This window comes from Gymnoscopelus microlampas, assembly GCF_963454915.1.
Source record: "Gymnoscopelus microlampas genome assembly, chromosome: 24".
Lineage (NCBI taxonomy): Eukaryota > Metazoa > Chordata > Actinopteri > Myctophiformes > Myctophidae > Gymnoscopelus > Gymnoscopelus microlampas.
In genome coordinates this window covers 23,887,533-23,912,195 of record NC_139961.1, presented here as the reverse complement: position 1 = coordinate 23,912,195, position 24,663 = coordinate 23,887,533, and the positions used below count along the sequence as shown (strand labels likewise).

At 45.6% G+C, this 24,663-nt stretch overlaps 1 protein-coding gene across 2 annotated transcripts in view; it reads right to left on the bottom strand.

Moving 5' to 3' along the window:
* The window catches only part of LOC311040375 (microtubule-associated protein 2-like), an 83,495-nt gene that overhangs the window by 6,897 nt on the left and 51,935 nt on the right, over nt 1-24,663 (bottom strand). The window contains exons 4-10 of one of the 2 annotated variants that reach the window (XM_084050622.1): nt 20,639-20,814; nt 19,086-19,181; nt 18,084-18,158; nt 16,360-16,605; nt 9,123-9,178; nt 5,696-5,813; nt 3,262-3,566 (exon numbers count right to left, since the gene is read on the bottom strand). In XM_084050622.1, coding sequence (XP_083906748.1) covers nt 3,262-3,566; nt 5,696-5,813; nt 9,123-9,178; nt 16,360-16,605; nt 18,084-18,158; nt 19,086-19,181; nt 20,639-20,777 — 1,035 coding nt within the window. In that variant the 5' untranslated portion in view covers nt 20,778-20,814. The remainder of the gene's footprint in view (nt 1-3,261; nt 3,567-5,695; nt 5,814-9,122; nt 9,179-16,359; nt 16,606-18,083; nt 18,159-19,085; nt 19,182-20,638; nt 20,815-24,663) is intronic. The other variant, XM_084050623.1, reaches the window with a different exon arrangement.

The window sequence follows — 24,663 nt, the reverse complement described above, 5'->3', positions numbered from 1 at the left end:
CAGTAGCCTTTTGTTTGCTGGTCCAAAAACTGCTCCAGTGGAGTAAGAGCCAAAGAAAAAGTGCTCCTCGGAGCACAGGTCTCCGCCAGGTCAGGTACGTTATTGTGGCCTCCTGGTGGCGCTATAATAGGCCAATGTGAAAAGGGTGACATTTATTCTTAGGTCGTTCACGGCAACTGCATTCATGATTTGAGGCATTTTGTTCCAAAAATGTGTTTTGCTAAATTAGACCTGCTGGTGGCGCTATAACAGGGCAATGTGGAAAAGGGTGGCATTTCTTCCTCGGCCTAGTGGGAATGTGTGTGTGCAATTTTATGGAAATGGCAAGCTGCGTTCATGATTTGAGGCAGTTTGTTCAAAACGGACCAATCCTGCAAACTTTGGATGGCAACCTTAACCAATGAGGATGGAATATGGGAAATCGGACAGATCAGGGTTGATCACATGACTATAGAGATACTGTGTACCGATTTACATGAAGTTTGGTTAAAAACTGTAGGAGTAATGGGAAAAAATGGGTTTTGCACAAATCGGCCTCCTGGTGGCGCTATAACAGGTCCATGTGAAAAATTTGAGGCAGAGGTTCTGAATTGGCATCCAGGGAGTGTGTGTGCACAGTTTCGCAGCGACCGGGCCAACGGACACACGGACACACGGACACACGGACACACGGACACACACACGGACGGAGGGTAAAACATACTCTCTCGCCATGCCTTTCGGCCTGGCGGAGACAATAAATAATAATAATTTGGTCAAGTGATCTTGGGAAACTCATTGAAAAAGAGAAACACATGTTTCTCACTCCTAAATTGGATGAATGGAATTATTCATCTGGCCTTTTAGTGGCTTCATGATGTCAACGCAAACCCCATTCAAACATCCTGACAAAGGGCTATGCGACTATCAGACTTACAGGACTCTATGCCAGTGGTTTCCAAACTTTTTAGCTCGAGACCCAAAAAAGAAATTCTCCCCGTGACGCAAAATAGTGAAAAATATACACAACATGTCACTATGAGACACATTGTGAGCTTGTAGATCTGCTATTTTTTTTTTTGGGGGGGGGGGGGGGTCTGATATTTACTCCGACCCACTGTTTGGGAAACAGTGCTCTATCTATGCCAGTGGTTTCCAACCTGGGGTCCGGGGCCCCCTTGGCCCTTGGGGGGGACATGAGGCCTCATCACTTGCTTTCATCCATTCAATGTGATATCAGTTTAACGTGTCATATATAAAATATTTCGCTATTCATCGTACAAGAAGTATATAGGGCTTTAGAGGTTAACAAGTCTGAAAAAAAAACAAGTGTGTGTGTGCATGTGTGCGTGCGTGTATGCATGTGCACGTGAGGTGGGTCTGAGGGGCTTTTGTATGATGTAAGAAGATGTAAGAGAGAGAGGGGCGCTCCGAGGAGGAAAAAAAAGAAAAACGTTGGGAACCACGGCACTGATCTATGAAACAGAGCAGCCTGGTACAGATAACAGACCGTATCTCACATTTCCTGTAAAGAGGTCCCAAAACAGCAACATTACGACTGCCGACTTCCTCGCCCGGAGACCAGCGGGGGTTAATGACAAGTCTGACCTTTGCAGGCGACATGAAACATTAAGACTGTCTGCTGCCTTGGTTATGTGATTAACAGTTCATACTCTATTAGTGCACCATGCCGCTATTATGCCTGACACAAAAGACTGAAATGAACAAAGAGGAACCAACCGGTGGTTAATTAGTGTTGTCTATCTATGCAACTACAGCATGAAGCAATGTGCCTTGTTAATGCACGGTCAGACGTTCTACAGTAGTTGGATCTGCTGTCTTCTGCGGGTTCACCACACTACAATCTAGGCCAGTGGTTGCCAACCCAGGCCCTGATGTTTATTCTTTCTATATCTACTTAGCAATTATTCTATTGATTCGTTTTTAGATTAATCGAATAGTTGAGAAGCGATTTTTTTTGCTATATATATAATATATATATATATATATATATATATATATATATATATATATATGTATATATACTAACGAATCAATGTGAAAAAGTTCTAATTGATTTATAACAATCAAATGAAATTGTTTAGTCTGACTAACCACTTATGCCCGATTTTATACTTTGTCATACAAGGGTGCAACGCAAATATACAAGCTCACAACGCGTTGCAATGTGACATGTTGTGAGCTTGTAGATTGGCCATTTTCGCAATTTTTGAAAATCAATTATTTGACTAAAAGTGTTTTTTTCTTATAATCGATTATATAGATTAGTTGTATTGCACCCCTACAATGGAGAAGTCATTACTACGTAAGGTGCAACCATGATGCCTCATACTTGTGAACTTGGACATCACTCTAAGATCACTACAGGAAGGAGAGTAGAGCACAGTAACGGTGCGTTTTAACAGCGGGCAACTCTGGGCGATGCCGGGCGATATCGCCCAAAAAGATAAAGAAAATCCATCTTTCATCGCCCCCCCGCCCACTTCGCCCGATCGCCGGCTCTCATAGACTTTCATTATATTTTGGGCGATGTTGCCCGGCATCGCCCGAGAGTTGCCCGCTGTTAAAACGCAGGGTTAGGAAACAAGAGGACAGAGAAGTAGGAAGAAGATGGTAGGTTAACAGGTCAGTGGCAGATTACAACGCATCCCCCAGAGTGATGGAGGTGACAAAAGACATGGTGAGGTCAAGACGTCACAGTCAGTGAAGTACAGACAGACAGACGAGAGAGAAAGAGTACCACCCTCACACAGCTTAGTAGGAACACACACACACACATACACAGACACGCAAGTGGGAACTGCGAAACCAATGCAATGCCGTGACAGCTCTGCAAACAAAACTGCAACAGAATCACAAGCAATAGGCTCTATGCACAGCAGCCATATTGTGAAGACATTCACAGGTGTTACCAATGATACTAAAGAAGGCTCTGTTCCATTCTGGTCAAACAGAGTCAGGTGCATGTTGACTCACTGGAAACACTCTGGGTCTAAAATTTGAGTCCAGGGACCCTCATGATTCCTTAAGGGGTTTCCAAATGGTGTGTAACTCTGAGAGTGTACAAATTTGGTTCCACTTGTACACTCTCAGAGTTATGGGGGTCGTAGAAATTGAAATATCTGAGAACCAACGTGCTACACTAAATGGAACAGAGCCTTCATTAGTATCATTGGTAACACCTGTGAAGTGATAATATGGCTGCAGTGCATAGGGCCTATCGCAAGTTCAAGCCCGCCCGCCCGCCCATCACAGTTTTACCTGCCCTCCCTTCGGCTGGTGCTTCAAGTTGGAGGTGGAGCCTATCTTGGACTTGACGTTGGTCAGGTCGGGCAGGGGCTGGTTGAGCACCTTCAGCTGCCTCTGGATGGAGGAGGGGGACTTGGGCGGCGTGCGGATCACGGCGATCTTCCTCTCCTGCGGCAGGCTGAAGGACTTGGGCGTGTGGCTGCCGGGGGTGCGCGAGCCGGGCGTGCGACAGGCGTAGCTGGGCGGCGAGCCAGGGGTGACCGCCGTGGAGCCCGGGGTGGACGCCCCGCTGCGCGTCTGCCGGGAGCGATCTGTACCTGAGAGACAAGAGAGAGAGAGAGAGAGAGCGCGTGAGAGAGTGATATGTCCAAAGATGGAAAGAGAGAGTCGGTGAGACATCCACAGAGAACTACATACTGTAGATGGGGGGGGAGAGAGAGAGAGATACATCCACAGAGCACTACATAGATGGAGAGAGAGGGATAGAGATACGTCCACAGAGCACTACATAGATGGGGAGAGAGGGATAGAGCGAGAGATACGTCCACAGAGCACTACATAGATGGGGAGAGAGGGATAGAGCGAGAGATACGTCCACAGAGCACTACATAGATGGGGAGAGAAGGATAGAGCGAGAGATACGTCCACAGAGCACTACATCGATGGAGCGAGAGCTACAAAGAGAGTGTGAGGGTGAGAGAGACTATGACAGAGTATGACTTTAGAAAGTCACACTCACGGTGGCGAACCACATTAAATTGATGACCACGCCCATCCTGGTCTGGGCTCAGACGTCACACAAACACGACATGATGTTCAAACAGAAAGAGTAGCTTAAAGCCGCAATCCAAACTTATTTTAACGAACAGAATGTTATTGTAAATTGGTAGAGTATGTTGATACAACATAACTCTGATCTGCAGTGGGTGGAGATGGCCTTCTCTTCCACTGAGAAATGTAGACCCTGATAATGGGTAGGACACCTACTGGTTGACAAGTAGCACTGACTGAAGCTCAAAAACCCAATCTCTCTCGGTTGAGCAGTCTCCCACATGGAAATCTCAGGTGCTACATTTGCAATTACCCCGCTTTGCCGGGAGGGCAAGGACATGAAACGTACGGAGTGCAGCTTTAAGGACACACACTGAGCAACATTGACGGGCTGAGGGTTGTTGTGGGGACAGCACAGATGAAACCAATGACATCACAGCTTCCTGAACAAGACCTTGTTTGAGATCAATTCTATCAACAACGAATGAGTGAATAAGTGAATGATTGAGTGAGTGAATGAATGAGCTAAAGTTAGTTAAATGAATCAAGAGACCAATGAAATACCATGCAACACAGTGCACACTGTACCGTCGTCTTTTAGGACACAATGACAATCTAACACGGTTAAATTCACAGTAAAAAATCCTCTGTGTGCATTTAACTCTGAGAGTGTATCCTTAAGGGTCCATTTGGTTACATCCGTACGCTCCCAGAGTAAAATAAACACTCAGGAGTGCAGTTAATATGGTGAGATGGATTTACAAAAAAGGATCTGGCGCACAGGAGCTTCTACCTGCCATACTAGGGGCTCTTCCAGACCTGCTCTCCCTCGACCCATCAGTACGAATCGCTAAGCGGGACGGGCAAAAGAAAAGGAGGAACAGGAATTGAGGTAGAAGCAGGGGGAAATGAGCAGTTACTGGACTAAACAAATCAAAACAGAGCATCAGTTCAGTTATTAGCCAAGCATGAGAGACTAATAAGGCCTTATATGGGGTAAATGGTCGGCACCTGCTGTTCAAGGGTGAAACAAGGGTTAACATGGGAAGCAAATACAATAGAAATATGTTTATTTATTTTCGTTTCTTTTTGGTATACAGGGCCTAGCAGTGGTGGCCATTTAGTGGTTCCCCAGACAGAAAGGCCATTCATTTTTGCCAGACCCAGGGGGTCGGCCTACATGAGGCTTTGTCGGTCGGTCGGTCGGTCGATCTGTCTGTCCCTCTTTTCCTCTGCACACACGTCATGCGAAGTCCGGCCATTCAGATTTCAACCACTAGGGGTCTGGCAGTACCAGGTCTCCTGGTTCCCTTGTTCCCATAGAGATTTCTGAATCTATTTATATTACTTATGTTAAGCCTGGAACCAAGCCATCCAGGCTCCTGGTGAATCATGACCATGAAACATTTGATTATGTGAACCACAAAATGGCCGCAACTGCTACGCCCTATATGGACTACAACTAGGACTGATTTGTTATTACTTAACATTGCACCATCTAAAGACTTACAAAGGCTTCTGCACCAAAGCACACATTGTTGTGCATGGAAAAAATATACACAGTATGCTATGGCTGCTGTGTGTGTGTGTGTGTGTGTGTGTGTGTGTGTGTGTGTGTGTGTGTGTGTGTGCGCTGTGTGTGCGTGCGGTGTGCACGAGCGTGTGGGTGTCTTACAGGTAGGCCTGCGGGGGGTGCTGTTTTCTTCCTGTTCGGCAGCAGGGATGTGGCGGGTCAGAGACTTGGCTGGCCTGGGCAGAGACGACCTCTTCTCTGGGCTGCGATAGGTTCCCTCCTGAAGACACATACGCACACGCACACACACACACAGACGCGCGCACACACACACACACACACACACACACACACACACACACACACACACACACACACACACACACACACACACACACACACACACACACACACACACACACACACACACACACACACACACACACACACACACACACACACACACACACAAACCATATTACACCAACTTCACACTAATCTAGCATGGATGCTGACTATTAGCTAACACCGAAGTAGCTAACTAAGAACTTCACTTAGCAAGGCTACGACTCACAACTGGAGACCATAGCATGACGGTGTCGCTTGGCAAAAAGAGCCTGATCTACAAGCTAACAACGCGTCGCATCACAAAGAGATGTAGATCAGCCTCGCTTTGGCAAGTGACACCGTCATTCTACGGAGTATAATTTAGGCCAGGGGTTCTCAAAGTGGGGTCCAGGGACCCACAGGGGTCTTTGAGGGTCTCCCGGGGGGTCCCCAGAAAGATATGTAAATATAGCATCAAAATCAATTCAAGTCTATTTTATACTTTACTTATACTATTCAAAAATAGCTGATGTACAAGCTCACAGCATTCATTTTGAAAAATCTTAATTTTAATCCAAATGTTCTTTTATGGTGGTCCCTGGCACCACATCTTTTCAGATGGGGGTCCGCGGCCAAATACATGATCAATAAGGGGGTCCCTGGCTCGAAAATGTTTGAGAACCACTGATTTAGTCTCTATAACCCACTACACTATACAACCTATACTCTCCTCTCATACGCGTCTTTTCTCTCGTTACCTTCGCCGCCCGCAAACGCAACGAGGGGGGGTGGAGTGAGCATGCGGAGGAGGGGCGGGCCTCCTCGAACCTCACCCCCGCCACGGGGCAGCCAATAGCACTACAGGCAGAGCCCGGGCGGGGGGGCAGCAGGTTGGGCCCATGGCGCTGCAGCAGCGCCATCTTTAACAGAAGCGCCCGCGTGGGGCTCTGGGGGGGGGAGTGTGTGGTAGACGTGGCAGACAGGAGGAGGGGAAAGATGCATGCAGCATGGAGGTCGAAGAGAGACAAGAGACGAGATGACGATAAAACATGGCAGATGAGACAGGAAAGGATAAAAGATGAAATGACAGAGTTGAGAGCTGAAGAGATGAAAGGAGATATAATGATAAATCATGTAAATGTATTCCGTGATCGTTAACAGGAAGTTGTGGAAATAATATTTCCATGCTAATGGTATTATTATTAGTGATGAGGGTCAATTAAGCTATGATGATTCTCTGGATGATCTTGCACAGACTCTTTCTCTTTGGCTGAGCAATAATGTTCAGGTTCAGACAGTACATTGACGAGCTAATCTGTGAATTTAACCTAAGTCATGTTAAGTATAGGAACTCAAACAAAAATAGATGCACAGGCTAACAAAGAAAGAAAGATAGAAAGAAAGAAAGGACTTAATTTTCTGTGTTTTAAAGGTTACTAAACTATTTTAAACATAGCTCTTCAAACAAGCTCATAACACATCACATCTAGTTGAGTTGTGAGCTTGTAGCTTTAACCCATTAAGACCTGGAACGCATCTGTGTCACTTTAGATTTATTTGGCTACTCAAAAATAGCAGATATACAAGCTCATAGCGCGGCACCGAGTGCCGCGCTACGAGCTTGTAGATCTGCTATTTTTGAAAAATCTTGAAAAAAAATGTTTTAGATTTTTTTTCAAAAAACGGTTAGGATTTAGATTTTTTTAAAGAATCGCCTAAAAAAAGAAAGAAAGGGGGAAACCTACATTAAATCTATTGACGTTTTTTTTAAAAACTATTTGCCTGTAATGACATGCCCAAAATAGGGACGCCAGGTTGAAAAGTCCGTCGTCTGTCCTGCTGAAGTGTATACTGTAAGCTCTGTATTTCTAACAAGCTCCCAGGAGCTCTGGCCTTCAGGTGAACCTGCAAACTGATTTCCCCAGAGGCGTCGACCAACAAAACCAGAATTCTCCCTCTGGGATCAATTCAGCATCATAAAACATAAAACCGAGGATGAAGGAAATCTCATAAGAGTTAAATTGAGCTTGTTTTCAGTTTAACTGTCAATGTGACACCTTTCGTGGCTGCGCTAGCTGGCCCTTTTGAAATGCTTTATTATGTTCCTTATGTAAATGAATGGAGGATACTTACAGGCAATCTTTCTCCAGACTGACCGTGGGGAAAATGGAAGCATGCAAAGACAGAAACAGGGAGCACAGACAGACGTACAAACACACAGACACAGAAAGACCAACAACTCAAGTGAAATAAAGAGACTCAGGAGTCAGTCATGTCATGGAAACATCAGGTACTTTACATAGAGAGTTCGGTCCCAAAATAAGATCACAATTTGAGACAAAGGGTTTCCAACACCTACTGCTACACCTTATAATACCTTTTAAAATGTATGATAATATTTAGCTCTGCTAGCAGCAGCGCTGTATGGATGGTAATGTTTAGCCCTTTCACTTTAACTTCACCGCAGTTGGGAGTAAAAAGTAACAGCACAGCCTCTAGTGCTAATGGGATTTTTGGGCTCTTATAGTCGTTTTACAGGGTAAATTACATTTAAGATGAATGACGTAATCATACATTTTACAGACTGGATACTGTACAGTTTATCTCACAAAGAAGGCAAAATGAGCGTCGTGTATGTTTCCCACCAAAATGTAAAGCATTTTGAAACAGAACTCTTCATGTCCACTACAATAATACAATAGAGAGGGACAAATATAGTCATGCAATCAACAAATAAATCACAGAAGTAATGCACAAAAAGCACATGTTCAATAACACAACAAAAAAAAGAAGTTAAATATTAAGCTGACACAACAAACACAGGACATCTGTTCTCCCTTCCCTATAACTACCAATGCTCCAAGCATCCTAGCCTTTTCTCCCTCTCCCAGAGTTACAGACCTGTAAGGGTTCATTTAGAAACCCCCCCAGGAGCCCTGGACCCCACTTTGAGAACTAGTTGCTAGTTATACTATGCAGATGAATGTTGGTTACTTTTACGTTGTGTGTTATTTATATAGACATGTTGTTTGCTTGTCCACAAAAGCCAAGTATGCAATTTAGATTTAGCATGTTGTACTTCATCATCTTCCTTTGCAATTTATGAGACCTTTTATCATGTCGTTTGTTGACTAGGGGTCATGACATTTACTGTGTGTGTGAGCGCGTACATGCGTGCATGCGTGTGTGTGTGTGTGTGTGTGTGTGTGTGTGTGTGTGTGTGTGTGTGTGTGTGTGTGTGTGTGTGTGTGTGTGAGCTCACCGTGGTCCTCTCCCTGGACTGGTGGGCCACGGTAAGCGGCTGCCGGCTTTCCATAGCTGTGAAGAAAGCAGACAAGAGTACTAGAATGGTCAGAACATGGCCAGCAGAGGGAGACATATTGACACACACACACACACACACACACACACACACACACACACACACACACGAGAAGGTAAATGCACGCAAAGATACGCACACACGCACACGCACACACACACGCACACACACACACACACACACACACACACACACACACACACACACACACACACACACACACACACACACACACACACACACACACACACACACACACACCAAGACTCCAGTGGCAACATAGATGGGTCAACAACTGTATTCAGGAGACACAACACCATATTTGTTCAATACCAAGCACTCAGCCCAAGCCATTCTCCTCCTCACTGTTGTTCTGTTAGCCTCTCCTGACACCTGCAGGCCAACTCACGCAACTGCACCCAGCACCATTGTAACAAGCAGCTACTTCCACCCAACACACAGAAAGCAGGGCAGGGCTGCAACCAATAAGGACGCATCCAGAACCATCTCACAGAACACTCTCACAGAATACTCACAAAACTATCTAGATAGCATCAATGAGCAAAAATAACATAATGTAAAACCAAGAGACAAATGGAGAGTTGCACAAACGGAATGTGAGATTCAAAACACTTCTGAATGAATGGGGTTCAAGAAAACAATTAAAAAAGTAAAATATGACCAGTTAAAGATGGGTAAGTGGCACATGATGTTTGCCAGCTACATTGCACCTGCATGGAGTCCACCAAAGAGCCATCTATAGAGACGATGCGGACGTCGTAATTCTTCACCACCATGTTTTACTCTGAAATCCCCCACCCACCTTCCCTCAACATTGTTGGTTTACATTCAGTTCTGACTGAGCGAATGCCAGCTGGTTGGAGACACATTAAATGTCTCCAACCAGCTGGCATGATGTACAACAGTATATAGGGTTTAAGTGGTTGAATTCTAACCACTTACACCCTGTACTGTTGTACATCAAATAGCCAAAATAGCCAATCTACAACCTTGTAGATCTGCTTTCTTTTTTAAGTTCTCATGTTATGACATGCCCCGAATACGGATGTTAGGATTCATGTGGTTAAAGCAATAGTTCTCAAAGTGGGGTCCGGGGATCCAGGGGGTCACTAGCTAATTATTGATTGTTAGGAGCTAAATGGACCCTTATAGGTGTGTACCTCTGAGAGTTATGGGGGCCCGTAGCCTAATTGCATACCAAACTGAGGGTCATGAAACATTTGAGAACCACTGGTTTAAAGAAACACGGTAGCAGTTGTATAGGCATGTGTACAGGGCAGGGGCACAGGTGCATAAGTGCGTTAACACCTGAGCGAAATCGCTATGGATGGCTCTGGGTCGTGGTGAAGGGTGGCGGTCACCTGTAACCTTGCGCCTAGTGGAGCCTGGTAGCAGAGCAGGCCTAGGCTGTCTGGCTGCTGCTTTGGCAACTCTCTTTCGAGACGGGGAGCGACTTTGGAGGACTGACACCTTATTTTGCTCAGCCCTCCTCGTGCCCACTAGCAGAAAGGAGAGACATGGGTTACTGTACAGTACATAAGGGTTTAAGAAACTCCATGTATGTACGGATGTTTACAGTAAGTCCATTAAGTGTAAAAATTACACTGTGACTTACACTGTGATGTGTATAAGTGTAAAAGTGTAAAAGTTACACTGCGACTTACACTGTGATGAGAAAGCTTGTTAAAAGAGCTAACTTAATTACAAAACACATATTCAAAAGTGTATTCCAAACTGATGTTCTTAGAAAAAATATTGCAGGTTAATGTTTCGTTACTTTTTAAAGGAGCTCATCACCCATGAACCGTATCTTAATATACAGTAATTGGTCTTCACCAATGCTCATTATAAAGATGGCATAATTCCCTTCTACTAACTCAGTGTGTCTCAGAGACGGGCAGTGGACAGTTCAGAAACCTGCCCACAAATGACATCATCAGTGGGGATTTTTATGAAACAAAAATAAATCTGAGCCACTGGGTCGCTCCGACAGGCACACTTTTGAATTATCCACACAGCCCTCTTTTGAGACACAGATCATGTAGACAGAAATGGCACGGTCCCATAGTGAGCATTAGTGAGGACCCATATGTTGACATTTTTTTCCTTTAACTAAAGTATAACCGTTATGTAGTAAACCAATGTATTTGAAACCACAATACATGAACACAGTACAAAGCAGGAACCTTTCTTCTTCTTAATATCATCTTTGAGATGGTGGCTGCTGGCCTCTCTGCGGGTTACTTTAGTGTCAGCGGAACCAGTGCGCCCCCTCCCTCTGCCAGGGGCCCGCTTAACGGGTCTGTCCGCCACAGGCATACTGGTGGGACACTTGATCAGAGGAAGGGCTTCCAATTTCTCAGTCATGATACTTTTGTCTTCATCTGCAGTGAACAAGGATGGAGACAGTAGGACCACTGATACCCCACACAGGCCTAGCTAATGTAGAGTTAAAAGTTGTAAAGTAGCTAATCATGCATTGAATCTTTTAACAAGCTTTGTAAACTTTGTAAAATTCAACACATCTTCCAGAAGTTAACTACTTGACAAAGTGACATCACACAACAACCCATAAATTAAATTCAGGGTACCTTGCGAGTCCATCCAGCCACTGTCTGTGTCTAAGATGGAGATATCCATGGTGGTTTCGTCGTTCGCCGTCTGATCGGACTGCTGCAGATCAGAGGCTTCTTGCACCTCCTGAGCAACCTCCACGGACTCCTCCACCTCCTCTTCCGTGGTTTCCTCCAGAAACGTCCTGTCCTGCTCTTTTTCATTCCCCACCATTTTCTCCTGGTCAACCTCGACTGATCCCGCTTCCCCTTCCGTTTCCTTTGACTCCTCCCCAATGGTCTGACCTCCCTCCGGTGCCCCTTTCAGCTCCTCCGGTGATTTCACCTCATCTTCCGCTCCTCCGTTGTCCTGCTCTTCCGGAGGCAGCTGTGGCTGACCGTGGTCTGAGCCGGGACACGGGTCAGAGCTCTCTCTCAAAGGTTCCACTTTGTCGCAGATTTGTACGCACTGACTTGATGCCTCGATTCCACATTTGGCCTCGTCTTCATCCGCCTCAACCACTTCCGTTTCCCTTGCCTCCTCATTCTCCTTCTCTCCTACTTCCTGCTCTGCTTTCTCCTCGAGGAGTGAGGTGCCTTCAGCTTCCTCCAGCACCTCCTGAGGTTCTTCGGCAAACTCAATGTCCTCCTCTTCCTCCGCTTCCACTTGGGGGATGATGACGATGGGGGAGGATCGCTGTGGCGTTGCAGGTATGTCTGGAGAGACTTCCTCTGGTTTCTTCTCCTTTAAATGGATGACTTTCTCATCCACAGGTTTGCAATCGGTGGACTGTTGAGCAGCATTTGATGTCACTGTTTCATTTTCTTCCTGCTCTTTTTCTAAGTTCTCTCCTAAAGACACTGGTACGTCAGACTTTTCCATCTCATATCTTTCAACTGACTCAACCTTTTGATGATCAGCTCGCTCCGTCTCTTCACACAACTCTGACTGTTTACCTGCAGTATCTTCTGTCTCTGGAACCTTCACTGGTTTCAACTCCGATGTGACATTTGGGTTGGACTCCTCCCCGGTGAGATGTTGTGACTCTGGCGGCGCTTCCGCCGGTGACCTGAGGGTGGTTGGGCTGAAGGGACCCTTCCCTGCACTTTCAGGAGACAAGAATGTGAATGAGTTGTCTGGTGGAATGGGAGAGGCCTCTCGTGAGGGGTCCGTCTCCACCTCCACCTCCAGAATGGCTTGGGTCTTGATGTCGCCGGGCAGGCCACTCTCCAAGCGAAACTCTGTGAGTCGGTCTTTGGGCGAAGCCGTGGGGATTCGCAGACGATCAGGTTTTATGCAGCTTGTCACGGCTCTTTCCAGCATCTTGGGGGACTTCGCGGGAGACGCAGGCGTGTCTTTCTTCTCTGCTACGGATTTGGGTGAAATGTCTGAGAGAATTTCTTTCTGATCACATTGTTGCGCTCCAAGGATTTGTCCACCATTATCTTCACTAGCTACTCTGTCCTCCTCACCTTCAACCTCCACTAAAGGGAAACATTGATGCAGTGAGTTCCCGGGCAGGTCAGCAGGGGAGGGCAAAGGTGCAGAGTAGTCGCTGAACACACAGTAGCCCATTTCCTCCTGCTGGCTGTCCCCTCCGGCAGCTGCTCTGGAGGCATGGCCTTCCAGTGAAAGCTTGACTAGAGAACTGCCCACCAGTGCTGACACATTAGCTGGCACAGATTTGCGCCTCATGTGGCCCACCTCCCTCCTCTCCAAGGAAAGTCGGGGTAAGGCTCCGGCCAGGTCCAACATCTCAGAGAGGTCGCTTGACTGCTCAAAACTAACACAGTGTTTGGTAGGAATTTCCCCTGGGATAGGGAGATCTTTAGGAGGTTCAGAAGAGGTTGGAGTAATGGTCACATTTGGGGAAAGCATGGGGGAATTGTTCTCCACTAACAGAGTTGGAGGATAGTCTATTGAAAGGATCTTTTTGTCACTGATGGCGCACAAGGATTCTGAGAAGATCTTTGATGTGCTTTCCTCTACTATCAAGGAGAGGGTTCTTTGCTCCAAAGACATCTTAGCCGGTGTTAATCTCTTAGTTTTCTCTGGAATCTCTAGCTTCTCTGAAATACTGTCTCTTGTCAACGTGCTGGTGAGCTCCGCATCGACAGCCTCCAGTTTCGATTCAGTATTTAAATCACCCACTAAGTCCTCTTGGGTTGACTTGGTCTCTGCTACTGTAAGTTCATAGTAACTCTGTGTTTGCTCCTCCACATGGCTTGGTGTGGAGGTCTCAAAATAGGTTTCCATTCCTGTTTTATCCTCTGTAACGACATCTGGTGTCTGTATTGAATCGACACCAGCAGCTACTGAACTCTGTTCGCCAGTTTCATTCCTTTGAACGTCTTTGGTTTCTTCGGATAGTGTTTCATGTAACTTGATCTCACCCGTTCCTTCAGCAGTCAATATGTCTTTGATTTCACTTTCTGGCATTGCTGATTCGCTTGATGGTATAGTGTGTTCAATGAGTGAGTCCTGTTCATCCACCAACGCTTGTTTCTCATCTGTGGTCTCTTCTACAAGCGAGTCCCTCTTAACTATCTCTACTGTCACTCCACTTGTGTCTTGCTCATCTGTCTGCAGAGCTGGCGAGGTATCAGGGAGCTCCTTGTCTTTCAACGGGGAAGGGGGAGAATCGGTCGCCACATCTTCCATTTGTTCAGGTGTTCCTTGTCCCACATCGGGTGAGGCTAATCTCTGATGTGATGGTGCCCCCTTCGGCTCCTCCTCTTCCATAGAGGGACTGTGGTGCAGTGTATCCTCCTCTTGATTCGGCCGCTGGGCTGTGAGGTTGAACGACACTGAACAGCTCTGTTCTAAAGTAGCATTAGACAACAGCGTCTCTTGCAAGCTAGCCAGTGCAGTCAAGACCAGCCTTTACGCACATAGATTGCTCTCCATCAAGCGTAACACACAATGCAGTCTGTTTTGTGGGCAGGCTACAAGAGCATGAGGCCATGAGAGATCACAGCGCCGAAGCTGGCGTGCAGAGTTGTAATGTAACAGAATGAGGTGCATGAAGTTGAATTGAAGTTGGAGAATGTTGACATACAGAAACACATTGAATTCCTATTGAAATGGACTTGTATCAATTTCAGCCCTAAAACGAAATTATCATATTGTCGCTGTCAGGCAGAAACCATGTATCTCCATTATTAGAATATTTTTTCTTTCATAAATTAATGCCCTTTTTTATACTTCTGCATACACTATGGTGTAGTGCAAAAGTAGTGAAAGTAACTCATCCTACAAGTTCACAACACATTGTGATGCGACATGTTGTGAGCTTGTAGATCAGCTATTTTTGCTATTTTGGTATTTGAAAATGTTTTCACCTATAATGATAACCCTATGCCCAGAATAGTAATGCCAGGTTGAAAGTGGTTAAGTCTGTCTATGGGTTTTTAAAAAATGAACAAATGAAAGAGCTTGTGACTAAATAATAACTATAGAGTTATATAGAGTTTCTTTTATCCATTTCCTGAAAAGTAACAATTTTGTACAAAAGTATAAGGTTTCCACCCAACATCAAATTCCTTTTTTTAAAACAATTTCAGCCCTATCACAAAATCCCCCAGTAAGAGCGAGATCCCAAACCGCGCGACGCTGCCATGGCAGCGTCGGGGTCGGTTTGGGATCTCGCTGTCTCTCAAATCCCCATGAAAGATGTCATTTCCTGTTGCTATTATGTTTTCTTAAAGTAAACACATGAACATCATCATATCCAGTAAATGAATTTGTACTGTTGATTCGATTTGTTTTAAATCCATTCCTAGGATTTCCAATTAACCAACCCGTGCTTCTATAAATGAATAATTATGCCCAATGATGGGTGAATAATACTGTAAAAACAAAAGTGGGATTTTTGTGACAATAGGAACATTGGTATGACATGAGAGCAATACTAAAACTTCAATGTAAGCAAATGATAAAGTAGAGTCAAAAATACACAGGATTATACCCAAGATGCACCCACATGAACACTGGGTGTGGACACAAGACATCCTTGCAACATAACCCAGCAAACATCCACATGGGAAAGTATATATTAAAAAGGAGACACATACACCTACAGAGCTTGAAGTTTCACATGTTTGACCTCCAGCATTTGCAATGTAGCTGACAGAAAACAGTGGAGGACTGATCAACTCTTACTGCGGGTTGATCGAGGCATCTTAGAATGTCGCTTTGATGAAAAAGCAAATGGTCATGTTTTGCATGGATAAGCACAAAACCTGTACGCCAATGTGATGAGGGTTTATCTTTGTCTTTGTTCTTTTGTGCGCCGGAACTTCAGGGTGTTCAAGCGGGAAGCAGAGGGGACCTCAGCGCAACAGAGCGGCGGGGGGGGGGGGGCGAGGCCGGCTTGCATTACATCTCGTAAATCAAAACGATTAAAGTGCCCCATTTGCGGAGCACAGAGGAAGCTCATGCAAAATAGATGAACAGACAAGAGGAACAGCGCGAAAGCGATCCCACGTGCACTCGCGCACACACAAACACACAGATTTACAGTATATACGTCCAGACACCCACACACAAACACACAGATGTATATATATACGCCCACACACACACACCACCCACACACACACACCTTCTTGTGATGGGCTGTCCTGTTCAGCTCGATGGCTTCCTCCATTGAGGACCTCTTGTGTCTGGGCCTGCTGGCAGGCCAAAGCCTGGGGCTCTGTTACAAAATCTGCCTGCTCTAAGAGCACGCCTGCTGGCTGCTCCTCAGAGACCTCCTCCCCTTGGTGACTCTGCACCTCCTCTGGAGCTGCCTCCACATCCACCTGCTGCTCCTCCATAGAGGGAGCACTGATAACCTCTACTGTCTCTTCTTTGGGCAGGGGGCGAGGAGGAGGAGGAGGGGGTAAATGGGTGAGACGTGGACAACAACACACACTGGGATTAACAATGGTATGTAACTTTCAGCTCTGGTGAAGACAATGGCATTATGTCATCATAAATGTTTTTATGTGTGCAGTTATTAATTTTGTATTCAGATATACAGTATTTCTACAGAAAGACGGTATATTGTAATGCTATACACTGCGATGCAAAATAAAGAGATTCTTAATAAGGTTGTTCATGCAGTGGTGTTTTTGATAGATAGCAGACATGCAAAGGTAAAGGCCGCATTTTATGGTAGGGAAGAGGTAATTACAGCTTCACCCAGCTGATGGCTGCTCAAAAGGCTTTTGATGAGTGTATGGTTTGGAGCTGTTGGGGGATACGTGTCTTGCTCAGGGACACTTCGACACGTCCACTGGGCGAGTCAGGGGTCGAACAGGTAACTTTTCGATTCCCATACGGCCTCTGCCCACTCAGCTACAGTATGGCCGCCCCTAAAGGTAATAATTATAATAAAATATCGTGCTGGTTGCTGTGATGCGGTGTGTGAAGAGCTGAAAGCTGAGCTGTGATCTACAACAAGGGCAGATCAGCAGATCAGGTGAAAGAAAGGATCATGGACAACCATGGAGTTGGCCGAGATGAAGAAACGCTGAGAAACGAAAGGCAGATCTTTACATGCAGGGTGACTATTTTCTGCTTAGTGTGCTTACCCCTAGAGCAGTGGTTCTCAAACAGGGATGTATTTTTGGGTCACACAACCATTGTATGAGTTGTGCGAATAAATATTACGCTCGTAGATCAGCTATTTTCACTATTTCTGAACTAGGATTTTCTGAAGTGATTATGATGTTTTTTTGGTAAGTTTGGGTCCAGAGGATACACTACATTTCGCTTTTGGGTCTTAAGACTCTGGAGCTTAAAGGTTTGGGAATCACTGCTCTAGAGGGATTAACACAATGCATGAAATCTAATGTCAGGGGTCTAGGAGGGAGTGGTTGTGTCCAGATAAACAGTGTTTCTCAACTAGCGGGTCAGGATTCTCAGAGAGGAGAAAAGAAAGAGAGTGCAAGAATACGACTATAGGGCTCTTGCGATTACTAAACAAGAATCACAAAGGACTATCGAAGACTAAATGTGGATGAGAAACACTGAGTGTGTCACAAAATGCAGGATCGACAAACCAACATGCAAAGGAAAGACAGCTTTGAGACAAAGTGGGAGGGGCCAGAGGGCCTGGGGAGGAGCTCATCTCAATCATGCGAGTGCCCAGCATTATGGCTCCGGAAAGAGCTGTGCGTGTGTCACGCGTGAACATCTGTGCTTGTGTGTTCAGCGTTTTGCCACATGCCCTCCCACCTCCACGTGACTCAAACACTTGTAGAACCTTTCACTTTCTCCGTCAGCATCATTTGTTCTCACCCTGTAAGTGAGTGTGTGTGTGTTTTTTATATGCGTGTGTACCTTGTGCCATGGGGCCGACCTGCTCAGCGGATGGGGATGGGGGTGGGGAGGGAGGCAGATTGGCTTGGTCGTCCACTGTGAAGGGAGAGAGAGAGACAGACAGAGAGACAAACACACCGGGAGAAAAGGTATGGATGGGTAGGAAATGGAAACGCTCATAGAATGCTGACCTTTTACTTCCTGGCTGTCTGGATGTGTCCGTGTGTGTGTGTGTTGTGTTGTTGTGTGTGCAATCCACTTCATTAGCTTTGTAGCAGTACATGATAGGATGTTGGGGTTGGCTTTATGGCTCGTAATGGCTCACTTTAGCTTTTTAGCGCCTGGTTGCACAAGATCAAATGCAATTATGTTAATACAAGTAACCATACCTCGTGGACACCCTGACATTCAGAGGGCTGAATATTCACATTTAAGGAAAATAGGTTGAAATATTTTCTATCCATTTCACTGATATAAAAGCTGCAGCCATTTGCTCAGCCTCACAGTGACAGCAATTCAAGAATCTTACTGCTAAATGTTTTATATTATAGCCATTTAAAAATGTGATGTGTTCAGTTCTTACCAGTGATTAGATTCATGTGATTTGATGAATGCAAGTTTTCTTTACTTGCCTTATGAAGCATTGTGAGCTTGTACTGTAGATCTGCCATTATGGCCTAATATTCGCGCCCCAGAATAGGGACGCTAGTGTTTAGTATGTGGTTAAATTGGTGTGTGTATTCTGCTTTGGGCACAAAACTCTTCAGCTTCTCTAAACATATTGAAAACAATGCACCACATAAACATATACAGTACATACAATGTATGAGGTAAGGAAGGGAAACCGATGACATGAAAGTACAAACAGTACCTTATCTTTCTACCATGGCACAGAAGTGATTTTCGGTAAATGTCTGGGTGCAACCGTGTTCTGCGTGCTATTTTGTGTGTGCAAGTGTGTGTGTGTGTGTGTGTGTGTGTGTGTGTGTGTGTGTGTGTGTGTGTGTGTGTGTGTGTGTGTACCTGAACTCTGTCTGCTATCACGGTCGCGTTCGTCCTTTAGTGTGACCAACGCCTCGGCTGTAACCTCTTCAACTATATTACAGGCAGACACTAGCTCTGTGCCGCATGCATACACAGATACATACGCACACATACAGTACACACACACACACACGCACACATATGCGGACGGACAAGGACATGGAAAACACAAATGGACAGACAGCAAACATATACAGGATGAGACACATTGTGAATGGGACGCACTGTATGAAATCATTCACTCACACATCCTCTAGAATGAAACACATCAAATAATACAGGAGCGCTGTGTGGTTTCGTATTTATGTCCAACTGGAATCAGGTGGTCTTTGGAGAGGGTTAAGTCATGACACATACTAGTTTAAGCCCCATTCCTTTGTATAAAACACTGTTTTGGCTCAAAAAGACCCTTCATCGAGGTCCAGTGGACCTGGGGTGCAGTAGACCCCGATGAAGACTCTTTGAGCCTAAATGCATTGGTCACCTGGTTCATTCTCTTTTTAATCTTTGCCAGCCCTGCCGCAATAAAGGCATTAAAATGTTTCTACTGAACAGAGTGCCTTGGATCTTTTTTTATGTTCCCCTTCAGTACTCAACACACAGTGTTTTTCTACAAAGGAAAGGAACTTCAACTAGTAGGTCTATAGCTTGAAAGTTGGCAGTCATTGGGGTCACCTAGGCCGCACGCCTTGAGCTCACGACATTGGTTGCCGTGCTACAGAGGAAACAGTGCTGCTGTGTTCCAATCCATCACAGAGACAAGGTGGCATCTGTTCAAATGCCTCTCAGGGATCGATTGAGTCTGCCTTGGCACAACAGCCCTAATCCCGTTATGTGCACAGCCACAAGCCCGGTCCAAGAAGCAGGTACTGAAGGTATGCCAGTCAATTACATCGACCCGAATAACGTTGGAGCGTTATGATTCCGACATGTCTGCACAGCACACACACACGCACGCACACGCACGCACACGTACACACACAGTATCCGGCACAACTGTGCATGCAAATACCAACTTGTACAATGGAGTAGCCTACCGCAGATTCACCAGGCGGCTAGCAGTGTGTTTTTAGATAGCTAGCTGTCATGTGATTGGCTGTTGGGCGGCGAGTTCAAACCCCAGGCTGCAGCGGAGTACTAAAGGCCAATTTATGTTTTGAGCAACACGTCGAACTATGCTTCTCTCAACAATCTGAGTTGTGATCATTCATACTGTCTGCCACTCGCCAACAAGATAGCATTGGCACAAAACGTAAACAAGGAAGTGGATGTAGTCTCATGCATCTTCCCAACCAATCAGAGTATGCAGCATTTTATGAAGACGTCTGCAACCTTTCGTTTTCCCCCGCGACACATTTTTATGTCACTTTTGTTATTCCAAAATAGCAGATATACAAGCTCATAGAGGAGAGTAGACCCTGACACGCCTTAACGCCTTAATTGTCGCTGAAAGCATAAATTGTCCTTAAGACGCAAAGTGCGTGCCGGTGCCTTGTGTGCCCACTGTAGGGTGACATGTTGTGCGCCCTCACCTGCTGCAGCGGGGGGCGCGGCCGCCTCTCCGTGGTACCCGTTCTCCCTGTAGGCCGAGCGGTAGCCGGAGTAGCCGTTCTCCCCGTGCTCGCCACCGTTCGAGGCCCAGTGGTCCTCTGGTTGCCGACCGTCTGCCATGCCTGCCTGGTGGGACGCTGGGGCCGGGAGCAGTCACCTGGTGGTCACATGAATCATATGAATATGACATATTACTATTTATATAGTATCTTTCATAGATGTTTTTGGACACACACTGTCATTATAGTTGCAACTATTGTAGTTGCTGTTGCTTGTATCTCTCTCTCTCTTGCATCCTTCCTCCTGACACGGTCAATATAATAATATATATTAATATGTAAAGTGTCTTGAGACAACTTGTTGTGCTTTGGCACTATAATGAAATAGAATTGAATTGAATCGAATGTGGGGATCTGTGTGGAAGGTTGAGGGGAAAACGAAAGAAACAGAGGAGGTGGAAGGGGGTTTAAGAGGAGAAGGGGTGGGAGAGGGAGGAGTCAGACGAACACAGGAGCCCCCTTTTTAGTCTGAGCTCATCCTAGCACACAACTGCAGAGTGCAGTTCACCCCGCGAGCCACCAGAGGGGGTGCCGAGGCACTGTGACGACGCACTGCACTGCTGGCTCTGGAAGCAGCCTTTTGTTTCAGAGCAGAACCAACACCCAAGGCAGACAGACAACAGGGAAACCCAGAAAGAGACGGATGGGTGTCCCTTGGATGACTCCTCAGCACCCTCTTTCATGTACTTCCATGACTCCAGCGAGTCGGCTCAAAGTCTCCGGAGATTCCTTTGACTGTCTGAGGCTTATCTTTGCATTTAGGATCAAGGCGCTGCTCAAATGACATGATATTACAATTTGTTTGCATCTGGAACGCACAAGCTCCAAAATAACAGATTAAAGGATTTTAAACTGTAGCAGCTACAACATAATAGAGAGCAAGACAGAGAGAGAGAGAGATAGAGACAGAGAGAGAGAGAGAGAGAGAGAGAGAGAGCACACCCTTGATTCTGATAAGGAGGTTGTTACCATGGCAACCAGAACCAGGTCTTTTAGTGGGTGGTCCAGCAGATGGAGTTGACAGGTTTGTCTCATTCACAGACAAAAAACATGTCACTACACACACACCCATGTTTGTATTACTATACTTGTGAGGACTTCGATGTTTTAGGAGGACGATTTTATCATTGCCATTTTTTTCTTTTGGCCCTTTTTTAACCCGGAAGCCAAAATGAGCTGATCTACAAGCTCACAGCGCTTAGATCGGCTATTTTCCCGGTGCACAACGGTGGCACGCAAATGATAAGTAAATCGGTATCACTCCAACCCCAACAGTCTAATCCTGACCTGAATCTTTACCTAATTGTAAGCCTAACTCCCCAAATCTTTTTTTAACCATAAACTAGGTGAATGGTCCTCTATGTCTCCAATTCTACTATATACTTGTGGGGACATTCAGCTCTCACAAGTGTAGTAATACAAGTAGAGACACACACACACACACACACACACACACACACACACACACACACACACACACACACACACACACACACACACACACACACACACACACACACACACACACACACACACACACACACACTTGGTAGATGGCACCAGAGGCCCTGCAAGCGTACAACAAAGTTCTGTTGGACTGTGCACGTGAGCAGAATAACAAGGTTCTGATACTGTGCAGTATCTACTTCCCAATCAAGCGTGCACTTTGCGGTGGCCCTCTAACCAAAGAGGGCTTTGTTCCATTTCTTTCCGAGGGAACAGCCTAACATATAATGTCGTTTCCTTAACGAGGTTGCAGCACCACCATCGTCAAGCAGCTGCTGCTAATTCCATCAGGATATTTATCAACCAGTGGATGGAAGCATATTAGCTGCTGTTAATTTATCTCTGGGAGTGTACAAATGTAACCAAATGGACTCGTAAGGGTCCATTTGGTTAATGTACAATTTAGTACAGTACAATTTGTACAGAGTGTGCCCTGCCTATTTCTCTCTCTCCACCGCGTTGTGGTGCAGTTTCACCTTCGTTCTTTCCCTTTGCAAGCGGCACAATAAAATGGACACTGGACAGGGGGTCCGTGTTTTTGTTGAACGAACACTCCGGTAATTTTACCGTGTCGGCAGCGTGTCTCTTCTTACCGTCGCCGCATTTGTCTCGCTTTCTCTGTCTTTTTATAGTATGTCTCTCTTTCTCGCCACTGTGCTCTCTGCAATGCTCTCGCTCTCCCACTGTCTCTCACACACTGTGACCTCTCTCCACCTCGCACCGTCTATCCCCATCCTCTCTCTCTCTCTCTCTCTCTCTCTCTCTCTCTCTCTCTCTCTCTCTCTCTCTCTCTCTCTCTCTCTCTCTCTCTCTCTCTCTCTCTCTCTCTCTCTCTCTCTCTCTCTCTCTCTCTCTCTCTCTCTCTCTCTCTCTCTCTCTCTCTCTCTCCTCTCCTCTCCTCTCCTCTCCTCTCCCCCCCTCCCTCCCTCCCTGCAGGCCAAGTGACCAGAGTTAAGGCGTGTCAGGGTCTACTCTCCTCTATGAGCTTGTATATCTGCTATTTTGGAATAGCCAAAGAAATCTAAAATGACAGATGCGTTCCTTGTTTTAATGGGCTAATCTAGAGGGTTAGGGTGAAGGAGAGGAGAGGAGAGGAGAGGAGGATATTAGGAGGGGAGGATGCAAGCAAGGAGAAGGGAGGAAAGGACAGGAGAAGGGAAGGGAGGGGAAAGGAAAGGAATGGAGAGGATAGAGGAGAGGAGAGGAGAGGAGAGGTTGCTTTTAGGCATTCAGTTGATGTTACTCACAGTCAGTGAGTTTACAGTGACCCTCTTTCATATAATTAGAGTTATTCTCCCAGCTGTTGATCAAACCTGCTGCGATAACTGTGGATAAATGTGACATTCAGTCATTATTATGCCTCCACTTTAACACTGAATAATAAGGACTGAAGGTATAGGCAAAATTCAAGTTTATCCCATTAAGACTGGGAAAGCATTTGTGTTGTTTTCGATTTTAACCACTTTAACCATTCATTTATTCTCTGGCTATTCAAAAGTAGCAGATATACAAGCTCATGTTTGCTTCTGGGGGTTCCTGGAACAAAATCTTTTGAGATGCGGGTCCGCCAAATACATATAATTTTAGGGGTCCTTGACATGAAAAAGTTTGAGAACCAGTGATATTATGGCAACATAGGTTTTTCAGAAAACTGTTAGGATTTAGAAGACATTTTGTAGAAGTGGCCTCAGGTCTTAATGGGATATTCTGCTGTCACAGTCGCGTCGCTCCGGATGAAAGCCACTGAGGTACAGTACAGTGTGAATAACGTCTGGGTGACTCTCCCCCCCGGGCCGCTCGCTCTCTCCAGACACAACCAGTCATCCTAGACTGGGCAAACGACAAGCGACATCCCCCCCTCCCTCCGTACACCCAGTGGATGTTTACCAGTTTTATTGAGCCGGACAGAAAAATAGAGAGTGGCTATAAAGGGCTTTTCTGCATTGGCGTAGAAGTCTATTTTCTTTTGGTTTGTCATTTTTCCTAGAAAGCCCTGTGTGTGATCTTGGCACAGATAACAAAGAAAAAGGGCGATCACAGCTGGACAGAATACTTTTGATCCATATTACAACGCTTTGGCAAGAGTACAAGAAATAACGCCAGCTAATACTATTGTTCTGTTCCCGTCAATGAATGGTGTAAGCCAGTGGTTCTCAAACTTTTTCATGTCAAGGACCCCCAAAATGATATGTATTTGGCCGCGGACTCCCATCTCAAAATATTTTGTTCCAGGGACCCCCCAGAAGCAAAAATTTGAGTTACGAATGTTCGCTTTAAAAATATATATATTCAAAGATTTGCGCAAATCTTCACCATTTATAAAAAATAGCAGATCTACAAGCTTATAGCACGACAGTTGGTGCCACACTATGCTTGTATATCTGCTATTTTTGAATAGCCAAAGGATAAAATATGGATAAAGGGGTTAAAATGATTTATGC